This window comes from Fulmarus glacialis, unplaced genomic scaffold (genome assembly GCF_000690835.1).
Source record: "Fulmarus glacialis isolate BGI_N327 unplaced genomic scaffold, ASM69083v1 scaffold14579, whole genome shotgun sequence".
NCBI classification, from domain to species: Eukaryota; Metazoa; Chordata; class Aves; order Procellariiformes; family Procellariidae; genus Fulmarus; species Fulmarus glacialis.
Window position 1 is genome coordinate 1 of NW_009233955.1, and position 12,760 is coordinate 12,760.

At 39.4% G+C, this 12,760-nt stretch overlaps 1 protein-coding gene across 1 annotated transcript; it reads left to right on the top strand.

The window, feature by feature from the left end:
• Positions 1-2,253: 2,253 nt before the first annotated feature.
• On the top strand, positions 2,254-12,363 carry LOC104082384 (ubiquitin-like modifier-activating enzyme 6; the record flags this gene model as incomplete). The annotated part of the gene is made up of 10 exons (XM_009585497.1): positions 2,254-2,342; positions 3,867-3,961; positions 4,793-4,821; positions 5,621-5,715; positions 6,249-6,360; positions 7,444-7,524; positions 8,120-8,242; positions 9,995-10,118; positions 11,364-11,467; positions 12,301-12,363. Coding segments are annotated over 10 exons (915 nt in total), but the record flags the coding sequence as incomplete, so codon positions are not given.
• Positions 12,364-12,760: the final 397 nt, after the last annotated feature.

A 12,760-nucleotide genomic window follows, 5' to 3' on the forward strand; every position in this document is an offset into this window, starting at 1 on the left:
CTGACTTGGAGGTAAGAAACACTGTGAAACTGGCCCACCGCTACAGCTCCTGTGCCTTTGCTGGTCTTCGGAGCATCTTAGACCTTGGTAACACGTAACTTCTCAGTTTGTCCCTGGGTTATGTCCCACAAGCAGCTGAGGCTTTAAAAAATGAAGGACATTACTTATAGAGTTAAATAGAAGCCTGGCTTTAAAACTGATAGCGTTGGCTTTTAAAAGGAAACAGGCGAAGTGTATAAATGTCGAGCATCTGGTAAGACCTAGGACGTAATGTTAGAATGGCTTTTTTCCCCACCATATTACATGCCTTTCTTTGAAACAGATTCAATATCGGTTGAACTAAAATGAGAAATACAACTTGGATGCTGGAATACGTTAACAAAACTTTGTCCTAGAGCCACTTGACAATAGTATCACTAAGTCCTCTTTTGGAGGGAGATGTTTTGCCATACCTGACAGGTATGCTGGCAGCAGCTTAGTGCTGTAACGGGGAATGCAGGAGGACAACTGGGAATTGATAAATATATTGGAAGAGCCACTGTCAAACGGGTCTGTGCAGTACAGGTGGAGGAAGCTCTCTTGTGGGTTGATCACACATCCTCGTTGTTTACAAAAGGCTGTTTGGGAGGGCACACTGATCGAGATGGCTGTCAGCAACCACAGCAGAGGAAGCTGGGTGTTTTTATCCAGGGGTAGATCAACTTCCCCTCCTTAGTACCACAACCTGTTTATGTTGGGCAGTCCCAGAGTCCCTGTGCTGTTTGTGGAGGCTGATCGCAGAGGAGCAGAACAGCTCGGGGATGGTTGCTCTGAGCCATTACGAGATGGCGCTGAATTGCTTTGAGGGAAGCTTCCAGTCTTGTGTCCCAGGCAGTGGCTGAAATGAAGGCTTTTACCTAAGCACGGACTGAAGCCCGTGACTCTCAGATGAGGTATGTTGCTCTCTGGTTTGAGATCTGGGTCCTAGGATGGTCTAGTAACATTGGCATTGCTTGTCTTCAGCCCTTGTGTAAGGGCATGGGAGCTGCACTGAAGTGACCGGTGGTGTAGATTGCGATGGAGGTGCCTCATGTTGACTGTCTTGTGTGCTAGCTTACGTGTAGGAATCAGTATCCACACTGTGGAAGAGCTTCACTGGTGAGATTTGTGTCCTGCTTTCAATGTAACTCTGTCCCTTGCTGCACTACTTCAGTGCTTTCTAATTCAGCCTAAAAAATCAAAAGGACAAATTTCAGGTCGGAATGTTGTAGTCTCCAAGTTGGGACAGGCTGCAGGTGCCGCACTTCAGAAATGTTAAACTGTTTGCCAAAACCATCTGAACAGTAAATAAGAGTTCACCTTTGGGCAGGATTGCCTTGAAAGCTGTTTTAGACTATATCTGCGCTTTCAGAGAAGAAACTCCTTAGTATGTCTGGGCCTTTACTTTTCAGTCTCTTAGTAGAAAGGGTTGTCAGCCATGTCTAGTTTCCAAGGCAGTTTGTAGAGAGTTGAAATAAGAAGTGTACCTTCCTAGTAGCGATGGGAACCGATGTTCTCGGTCAAACATGGGGTCTATTTTGCTCGTCCTGTATTTGGTGGCAGTCACCTGCCAGGTCCAGGAAGCACGAATTCCCAGCTTGCATAACTAAGAAACAAGCTGCCCAGTGGCAGTTTGTTCCTGATCCTAGTGCTTAGTTATCACTAAGGTAACTTAACAATGAAAAAGTCTTTGCTAATGACTGAAGGCCTTAATAACACAAATTGTGTTTTTTCTTAAAATCCTGTCAAGCTGTTTAACTTGATATCTTAGTTAAATGTTGCGTTAATTCAGATCTTTGGGTATTGATTTTCAGTTAACATAGAAATAATGCAGCATAAATAACTATTCCTAGTCATTCAGGGATCTCCTATCTTCTCTTCAAGAAAAAGCACCAATCAGGTAGATGCAAGTCAAACAGCTTGGAGCTGTTAATATAAAATGAAATTGTACTTTTACTAAGTCTAACTATGGCAAATACAAAAATTAAGTCTTGCATCTCCTCAATGGGGAAATTAATGTGTCTCTATTTTGAAATAATTTATTGAAGGTTTGGGGGTTCTTGTATTCTGGCTCCTGTGCGTTTTAATTACCTAGATGCTGTGGTGTTCTATAGGCTTCTTAATGTTCAAAGTGATTCCTATGTATCGCTTTCTGTGTTTTCCAGTTCTTCTATTGAAGAATAGAGTGGGGTGGGGAAGGGAGGCCAACTGTGAAATTGCATCCAATGTAACCAGATTATTTCTTTTTGTAACCCTTCTAGTGTAAACAAATCACACTGCATCATGGCGGCAGAGTCTATGGAAATTGATGATGCTTTGTATAGGTAAGAATATCTGATTTTTAAGCATTGCTCTTGACTTTTCAGCAACGCTTACGTTTACGTGTAGTAATGTGAGGCTTGAAAACACTATCTACTGCCGGTTAGGTAAAGGTATGTGTACTTGTGCTGCTGTGTCCTGCGTTTTGTAAGGCAAAAAACCCAAAGTGTTCAGCAAGTGAAATAGAACCCACTTCTAGCAGTGAGAACTGGTTGAATTGAGGATATGATCCATCTTTCTGTAAAACTGTTCTTTTATTGGTCTCATAAGAGGTGTTTTCTGACCATTATAAGTATTTGACCAGTAAAAAGTGTAGGTGAATACTATGGAGTTGTACAGAGTTCCAATAGTATCAATAATGTGTGCTTTTTGGAAAACAGGAATAATACTTCTATTTGGAAAATGGATTTTTCTTTCTGCCTTCAGCTTGTTTCCCCTTTGACAAAGTAGATATTCCTCTCTTTCTTGTTCCTCATCTTCTTTCACTACCTTCTTTTCACCTTCATTTTTGACATTATGTAACTTTTCTCCTTCATAATTTCATTTATTTCTCATTCTTTGCCATACTTCTCTGTCCTCATGAACATCATCAGTATCTCTGTTATCCTCCAGACTTCAGGGTGTTGGGTTTTGTAGGGTTTTTTGGCAGATTTTTTAAAAATTTTTTTTTATTATTATTAGTTTTGTTTTAATTTGTTAGCTGGGAGTGGCTTGAGATCACTTGGCATGGCAATAGTTCAGAGAGCCTGTACTGGAACAAACGATATCCCTGGAAAAACGTGGTGGGATGAAAAGCTTCTTTATATAAGAAAAAAAAAAGATAAAAAAAATCGCCTATATGCTGAACAAATGAGGCTTCTTTTTAACTCAGTGCAATGCTTCCTGTGTTGTATGTGTCACTTTACTTTTTGGCACTAGTCTTATGAAAGTCATGCTTTTCTTTGGTGGAAAAGGTGGTGTTTAAAATGGTTTAAGTTTAATTGTATAGTTGGAAACTAAGAATCTTTCAGAGCTCAGGATCTAGCTACAAAAGCTGCTGCATCCTCTGGTTTGAAGATTTCTGATAACAAAGAAATTCTTTGGCTTGCTTGTGTCTTCAATAGTTAATTCTAAAAACCTACTATCCTGAATAGGTTTTATACTGATTTAAAATTAAAAGTTACTTCTCTTCACTGAAACCTGGCACTGAAAAGGTCTGTACTAAATGCATTTCACTATTTGGGTTGTGAGTGCAAATATTACATTTGATATACATTTATTTCCTAAAGCACTATACAGTTCAGGTAGATGCATGTTATGTCCTCAGTTGCTTGTTGAATAGAGGGCTGGTAAATAGAACTATGCACGTGTCACTAGTGACACACACCCATCTGCAGAACTTGATATTGCGGATTAGAAACTGATTGGGATGATAGAATAACTGAAAATATTTGAACTTTTTTGGAAATGACTGGGAATTCTTGACTTGCTTTCATATGCGCTTGACTTTATTTGTATCTTGTTTTGATATGAATTTATTTTTGCTGTAGTCGCCAGAGGTATGTTCTTGGAGACACAGCAATGCAGAAGATGGCTCAGTCCCATGTATTCCTGAGTGGTATAGGTGGTCTTGGTGTGGAGATTGGTAAGTTAGGTAACATTTAAGCAGACACAAATGTATGTAAACATACTGTCCCAGAATACTTGTAAAGCTTATTTTAGATGTAATAAGCATATCTGAAGTATCCGAGTGAATTTATCTGTGCATGATGCATATGAGTAACATAGCAGATGCAGGAAAGATCCTGGACTTTTCTCTAGTAAGCTTTTTACTAGAACAACATTTCAAATTTTACTTTAAAATGTGCTTCCATGGACCAGATCGCTTTAACAAAATCTTGTGTCTTGGGTGAAGGTTGACGGTGGATAATCCAAGTTATTCCTTTAGGCATCAGTATCAATGAATGTAATACAGGAACAGCTATAGCCCGAATTGTCCCTGTGTAGGAAATGGGAGGTAGGAGAACAGATGCAATTTGGTGAAAAATGCATAACTGCCCTGGTGCAAGAGACTCCTTAACAATTTCCCTTACTCTCTATGAGCAAGACTTGTCTTGGCTGGTTCCTACCTGGGGTATTACACTTTCAGTTGGCTTTAAGGGTACTCTGCACCGGATGCCAGAACAGAGTCATGGGGTTCTGCAGTTTATTGTCATTAGTGTCTCTGTAATCATGCTTGTGGGATGAACAGCTGACAAATGACAAATGTAGAGAGCCTTTTTAACCTTGCTCATGTTATTCTGCTTTCAGTGGTGCTGTAGAATGCTTGAGCCAAATGTAAAAGAGAACAAACCCTTAAGCTGTGAAGTTCTTAGCAATGACATACTGTTATTGTCGACCCACATAACTATTCAATTACAGATTTGCAAGAAATCTGCAACAATCCCTCTCTCTTTCTGTTTTTTTTTTTTTTCAGCCAAAAATATAATTCTGGCTGGGGTAAAGGTATGTAAAACAGTTCTGTTGTTGGATATTCTTGGGTGAGCAGGAGAAAAAAGGTCAACACTACTAGCTAGTTAATCTTAAGTTTCTGAAACTGTCTTCCAGTAGAAGGATTGCAAAACATTTGAGGACCTGAGGGTGAAAACTTCTAATAATCTGGATGTTCTAGTGGTATGGTCCGAGTCTTACGTTAATGTCCACTGCACTCTGAAATAGCTCGTGTAATATTTTAGCCAGCTGCTGATCAGACATTTAATTTTTTTGTACAAAGTGGCCTTTCCTAAATGGAGTGATACAAACTCAAAAGCCAAACTGTGCAAAATATGTTATCCTATTCTGTCATCCATCAGAATCCTTTTGTGTAGATATTAGAATGGTTGGGTTTTTTAATCCAACAACTGCTTTTGTGCTGCTGGGATTAATTTTATTAGAGAGAAACCTTTTAAAACTCTTCAATCAAAAAAAAAACTTGTTTATAATTTTGGGAGTACATTAATTTACAGATCGCAGTTGCCCCTTAATCGCAGTGTGGCAAAAATCATCCTCGGTATTTAAACGCTCTCATCACTGCAACCTGGGAGGAAAATGCTTAATGAAATGCATATCGCAGATGCATTTCTGTCTTTCAAACAGTAAGAGTTTTCTTGGAAAAGAGGTGGAAGAAGCTTGTTCTTGTAATGGTACAACTAAATCTTCTGCAGTGCTAGTCCTCCAGCATTTTATGTGGGGCTTAATCCTTCCTTTTGGGTGCTATGATCATGTACAGTTCTTCCAGTAAATGTTTGTTGCTGAACTTTCTTAGGCTCTTACAGTTCATGACACCAAGCAGTGCACGAAATGGGATTTGGGGATCAACTTCTTCATCCATGAAGATGATATTACCAGTCAAAAGAACAGGTTGGTGAAGTCTTTGGAGTGAGGGAGGACTGAACTTGACTAGGGGTAACAGTTTCATCAGTGGCAAAAATAACAGTTCATTGTCCAAGAGCTGCTAATACATATCAAATACTTGTTAAACCCTTTCTCTGGAGTTACTGGCTTTGAGTACAATGCCCAGGTAGGTATTAGGGGAAGTCTAGGTTGGGACTGGAGTTCTGTCTGAGTCAAACATCTCACTTCTTGCAGCTGGGAGCTTGTAATGTAAATTTAATAGTGGGGGCCAGGGTGCATTTCTTCCTTGGGCGTTCTCAGCCACCCGTGCGAGTCTAGAAAACAGCCATTGACACCAGACCACCAGTGAGTCCTGTTGTTTATTGGACAGAGCTGTTTTCCTTAAACCTGCTAGGAATTTAAGTGTGAATAAATGAATTGGTGATTGTTGCCAGGAGACTTCCTGAGGGACTCTTGTAGGGCATGTGTGGTATGAAATCCTGTACTGAAAATACAATTTTGTAGATGCATAAAAAACTTGAAAGTTGCTGTTCTTTCAGGGCTGAGGCCACACTTCATCGTATTGCAGAACTCAATCCATATGTCCATGTAGCAGCATCAACTGTGCCACTGGATGAAACCACAGATCTGTCTTTTCTAAAGCAGTACCAGGTATGTCACTCTTAAAGCAGTTGTATGTGGTATTTTGCTCAGAGCAAACAACTTGGATTTTTTTATATAAGTAAATAAAATGAAAACAAACTTTAAAGTACATTTTGAGATGATGTAAAGAAAGAAGTAGGTCTTGTATTTGGACTAATGAAATGGTCGTGCTTGTTTTTTTCAAGGCTGAAACAGTGGTTTTGTGTTCCTAGCACTTTCTTATGACACTTATTACGGAATTTGCTGTGACAATACATAGCTAAGTGAGATTGCCATACAATTTTTTGTTGTTGTTGTCAAAGGTGAAACTGTGACTTTTTTGCAGCTACGTAGCACAGATGTTCTACATATATTTTGTATTCCAGGCAGTAGAAACTCAGGCTATATAATTAGATCATTTATGTATGTATGTATCTAATGAAACGTAAGCTCCTCTGTGGTGGAATGAGCATGTTTTCAGTTGTTCAGTCAGCTGTCTCCTGCCTGTGTGCAAGGCTCAGTCTGAGTTGGGAACTTTTACTGTGTGGCTATTGGTTATACCCAGGCTCACCAAGTTTCTGAATGTCCCAGATATAATAAGCCATGTATAACTGAATGGGATGCAGTGCATATGCTTTGTAACCGAATACTATCTTAAACTTTAAAAGAATGCTTGCAGAAATTGTATGTCTGCAATTCGATGAGCACCAGTACTTGAAGCTTGTGCAGACTTCTTGGTGTGCACTGATGAGTATCACTTGTGTTTGTTTTGCTAACTTTAATCTTAAAATTCAAGATCTAAATTTTCTCTGAGATATCTGTAACTGTTTTCATAAGTGTTCTAATTAGATTTTGAGTTTCACAGCTGCAGTAAAAAAAAAAAAAGAGAATTTGCTGTTCCTGCTCTTGCTTATCTTGTTTCCAGAACTTGTGGAGCAGTAACCCATCTGTTTTAATGTGTAATGAGAAAACTGACTCAAGACTGCTTTCTGTGTTATGTGTGGGGGAAAGGAATCAGGACACCTGAGTACCTTACTGTTAGTACTACTTTTTCCATAGCCTGTAGATGTTGATTGCTTTCGGTGTCTTATATTTATTTCTGTTCTTGTTCAGTGTGTCATATTGACTGAAGTAAGTCTGTTGCTGCAGAAGAAGATTAATGATTTCTGTCATGCTCAGCAGCCACCTATTAAGGTAACAGAAAAAATTAAACACATGAATAATCCATACAGTGAGCATTCTGGACCTCCAACATGTTCTATCCAGAAATGGAGAAAGCTGGTTATGAGCTATATAGTTCTATGCAGATAACATGTTGATGGAGCAGTATGAATTTTGGGAATATGATGCTGCTACTCTGTACATGTGGCTGGTGTTATCTGGATACCAGCTCTGATAACCGTAACTTGGTTCTTTAAAAAAAAAAAAGAAAAAAAACCAAACCAAAACAAACAAGCAAAAAGAGGTTCAGTTAAAGAAATAGTTTTCACTGTTAACTCATAATTGTTCCGAAAGAACGTGCTGAGACCGAATGTAACAGTAGTAGAAATGACAGTATTTCACTGCATATTGGTGTGATTCCTGTTTTTTGTGTAGGGGTTCTGAAATGCTCATGGAGGTTCAAAGTCTATCATGAATGCTGTGCTATATAGTCAGTGGCCTGCATGCACATGACAGGTTTCCACTGTAGAACTTAAACCTGCTAGCCTTGGACAAGGTTGAATGTGAGAGTTATTTCTTTGGCTTGTGCTGTTTTAGGGTTACTCATGGTTTTTACTTTCTCTTGTAGTTCATCAGTGCAGATGTATATGGAATATGTTCACGTTTGTTTTGTGACTTGGGTGATGAATTTGAAGTGCTGGATACAACAGGAGAGGAGCCAAAGGAGATCTTCATTTCAAATATAACACAAGTAAGGGGTAGAAGTCATTGTGCTGCTTTAATTTTTTTTTTATAATGGCTCGTTATTGGCAATGTGACCAATCAGTGTTTCATTTCAGCAGCCTGCTAAGCAGTTGAAAATTGGCAGTATAGCAGAGGCAAACAAAGTTTGTTCATGTGTTAGTCAAAACCAGTGATAACGTGCTAACATTGTAGAGCATAGTGATGCCTCCTGGTCATTACTTACAATGTAACATCACAATATTGAGTCTTTCTTTTTTTTTTTTCCTTTTGAGAGAGAGAGAGAAATAAGTGAGGAGATGCAGAGAGAAGAGGACATAGCCTTGGTGTGGGAATAGGTTAAGTCTTCTAAGGAAGCCCTGAAATAGGCATGAAAATAGCCCTTTTTTATGAGAAACTGCAGCACATATAGGGAAGGACTACTGGAATGATCAAGGGGATTGAGAGCCTGTTTTGAAAAGAAATTTAAACGTTAGTTTTAACCTACCAAAGCAGAGGTGACGAGAAAAGGATATTATTGCTAATACTTCCAGTGTAGAATGTTAGAGAAGATGTTATTTTGATCTTGTATTATTCTTTTATAAATGCAAACGACTTCAGCTGCTTGTCTCAACTCTGGAAGTCCAGACTATAATCTCACTCATCCAGTAGCAAGTTTTTGTCCTCTCTCCGGTCTAGATATAATAATAACCAAACTAGAAGGGGTTGTATAGCAAGTTGGGTTTGATCTGAATTAAAGCTCATGATATGATGATTTGGGTAGCCTGTTCTTTGCTATCTTTAAAAGGGAATGGATGACTTGATTGTTCTCATTAATTACGTAAAGAGTACACAGTTACGTTTCATGGCTTGTGCTGATTGCCTGCCAAGTCAAGGAATGATTATATATCTGTATATATATCCTGTGATTCATAATCTGATAACTTGTATCTTGCTTCCACTCTCTGAAGTGTAAAACTGACCAGAATTACAACTCAATACCAAAACCACCATCAAGTGGTTGTTCTTATCCTGTGGACGGGGTCAAGGTGGCATTCTGTCCCTAAATCAGAGAATAATTTTCTCTGGTCAACTCATTTGCCGTTCTCCATGCCACAGAGAATGTAGTCCACTGTAATTAAGTTTTATGCTACTTAAGTGAAATCTTTCTAATATTGGGAGCTCAGGAAGGGATGGCGGGAGACTTTATAGGCCAGGCTTGCTTGCAAATCCACTATGTAACAGCCTGAGCTGCACAACAAGGTCTTGATGAGCTGTCCTCAGACTGCAGAGGAGTCTCTGTGTGCATGGGAGGTTGGCATGACATCCTGTAACAGGAGGAGATGTCGGAGATTTCTGCAAGTGTAAGCTTGTTTGTTTGTGATCTGCTTGAGGCTGTGGCTTTCCTGTATTTAAGGATGTCCAGCTTTGTAAGCTTCCTAACTTTCAAGTTTTGGTTTGGAAAAAGGAGATAAATTTGCTACGACTTCAGGACATAACAATGAATTTGACTGCTAAGAACTAACAAATGCAGTTTGCTAACATGCTGAGAACTGTAAAAGGTAAAAATGAGAAAGTCTGTGTTATGAAAACACTGTTAAACTGAAAATAACAGGACTGAAAAAGTTATCATAGGCAACTCCCTTGTTACGGCAGAACTGAGCTGCTAAAAGTATTAGAAGCTGCAGTTTCAGTAGGCAAAAAGCTATGTGTCTACGATGAAGTGTGACTCCTTTGCACAAGACACTTCCCTCCTTGCTAACTTTGCCATTTTCACTTTCAGTCAAATCCTGGTATTGTCACTTGCCTTGAAAATCATCCACACAGGCTCGAAACAGGACAGTTCTTAACCTTTCGGGAAGTTAATGGAATGTCATGCTTGAATGGATCCACACACCAAATAACAGGTAAACTGTTGCTGACTCATTTGCAAGGTATTTGGTTTTTGGCCTGTTTTAGCTACAGTAGTGTTACTTACTGTAGCCGGAGGAGTGCTGGGTTGTGCAGACCTCCAGTGAGCTTGCACAAAAAAATTGCTTTCTGGTGCAGAGGCATTCCTAGTGTTGTCTTGACTCCATTTCCATTGAGTAAAGTCTTTCCAAACTCATCTTGCTGCTTAAGGAGCAGGGGAAACTCTCAGCTAGTGGAAACTAGATGGCAGCCTCTGAGGTTACTGTTGTTAGTTTGCTGACAAAACTGTTTTGTTTTTTGGAGGGTCCCATAATGCCTGTGCTTCTGTTGTGGTTTTGGACTAAATTAACACCACTTTGTCTGTCATTGTTTGCCTTATGGTTTTTTGGGTGACAGTGTAAGTGTACAGACATGCATTGGCATCACTCTGTTTCTGAGTATGCTTTTGAAGTGATTCTCATGATTTATGTTTACCTTGCTTTGGTCTGCATCATGCATGTCTCAAGGCATACTACATTCCTTTTGGATGCTGAGGAATTGCCCAATTCCCAGATCTGAATGCCTGTTTGTCTGGAGCAGAAGAGAGAGCGGATGGGTGGGGATTGTTTGTTTTTAACTATTTTGTGGTCTGAGACAAAAACGGTACCTTTGAAACGTGGTTGAGTCTGTTTTCTCTGGACCCTTTTGTTTTGCTAGTGCTAGTGCTGTGTTCAGTCCCTTCCTCTTAATTACAGCCCAGCTTTTGGTTTCAGTTTTCCATGAATTAACAATTTTTGCGTCATCTTGCTTTATCTGAATGATGGTCCAGGTGGTATGAGAGGAAAGATGTGACTTCAATGCTCCTGCTGCCCTTCTTGATTGCCTGTTGTTCTAGTCATGGGACTAAAATCCTACTCTGAGCAGTATACTGGACACTGCTGTGCACAGTCTAAATAAAACTGAGAGTGTTTTCATTTTTGTTACAGAGCTATGGTCATCAGAATTCTTGTTAAATCTGCTGCCACTTTAAAAAGCTTATTTTATAACAGATCACGTGAAACTAATACTATAGCCCAAAAACTGGCAGAGAGGTACAATCCTGTTAGGAGGATCAGCTGCGTTTATGCTATCAAAGCAAGGTTGCACGCTACAAAATTACAGCATAAAAAGCATCAGCAAAACCCCACTTTACTGTATACAGAATTGTAGTATCTAATGATACTTTTAATTATCAGTCACTGTTTATTCTCTTCTCTTTTCAGTGGTGTCACCTTATTCCTTCAGCATTGGTGATACGTCAGATATGGAGCCTTACTTACATGGAGGCATAGCTGTCCAAGTGAAGACACCCAAGATGTTTTACTTTGTAAGTGTGTGCTTGACATAGCCAGGTTCTTGAGTGTTAATGGTCTGAGCACTGGAAGCAGAGTTCAGCAGATACATGATTTGGTTACCCGTGATTTGGGTTTACACTAATTTTGTTGGGTAAGAATAGTGATACCTATTTACTAAACTGTAGAGAATAGGAAATACTTCAAAAATACCTGCCAGTGTAGAGAAAAACAAAAAAAAAATGGGCAGCCTATCCCTGTACTGCTGGGGACTCCATGAAGGTCTACGAATATGTGGTTTCTTGGTGTTGAATGAGTTTGTATAAGAGGGGTTGCAAGCTACATGGTGCTGTGTGCCTTTTTGGGCCCGCAGAAAGTAGATCCTGACTGCCCTCAAACATTCTTCTAAAAAGCTGAGAGCAAGCGCCAGGTGCTTCTGATATGAAAATGCACAGCTCAGTGTCTTGTCTCTGTGAAGCAGTAGCTTCCTGTTCTTCCTGAGTGGGGAAGTTCTACAAGCAAACAGCCAGTTGCCTATAAAATCTCTGGTAGCCAACCTCAGAGCAGTTTAAGAGATGGGTCTTGCCACAAGGATGTGAAACATCTCTCTGACCATTTTTGATTGACAAAACTTGCAGTAGATTATTATTTTATGCATCTTTTGTGGTGCTGGACTCGATGATCTTAAAAGTCTTTAGGTCTTAAACCTAAACGAGTCTATGATTAATAATGGAGAGAGTAATAGCAATGCTAGTAAGAAAGGATATTTGGTTCTTAGTCTCTCTAGGAAGAGTATTGTTTTGTCAGGTAGCAGTGACTGTTGTGTCCTTAAGTGGGTGTGTTGTTATCATGAATTCTATTTTTCCAGGAACGGTTGGAGAAGCAGATAACAAATCCATTATGCCTTGTTGCAGATTTTAGCAAGCCTGAGGTAATTAGCATGCGGGGATTTGGGTGTAAGTGCTTTAACGTTAAAACTACGTGGAATGTAATCTGCAGCTTTATATGTAGAACAATATAATTTCCTAACTCTATTCTGTAGTAGTTCAATATGAGTTTAAAGTGTGAAATAAGAGTAAGATATCAGTTTGTGTGGTCACACAGAATATACATTATGGTTTAGATCACCGTAGAGGCTTGTTATCCATGATTTGCACCAAGTGTATTGTAAATGCATAGCTCAGCCACCTCTGCTGTTTAAAATCTCAGGTTTTGGTAAGTCTTTACCAAGACTTTTGGTAAATCTTTGGGAGTGTAAATTTTGCAAGTGACACAATGATTTTTCCTGTATTTAATGATATTCTTCAAGAAGGAACTCTTAAAGGTGC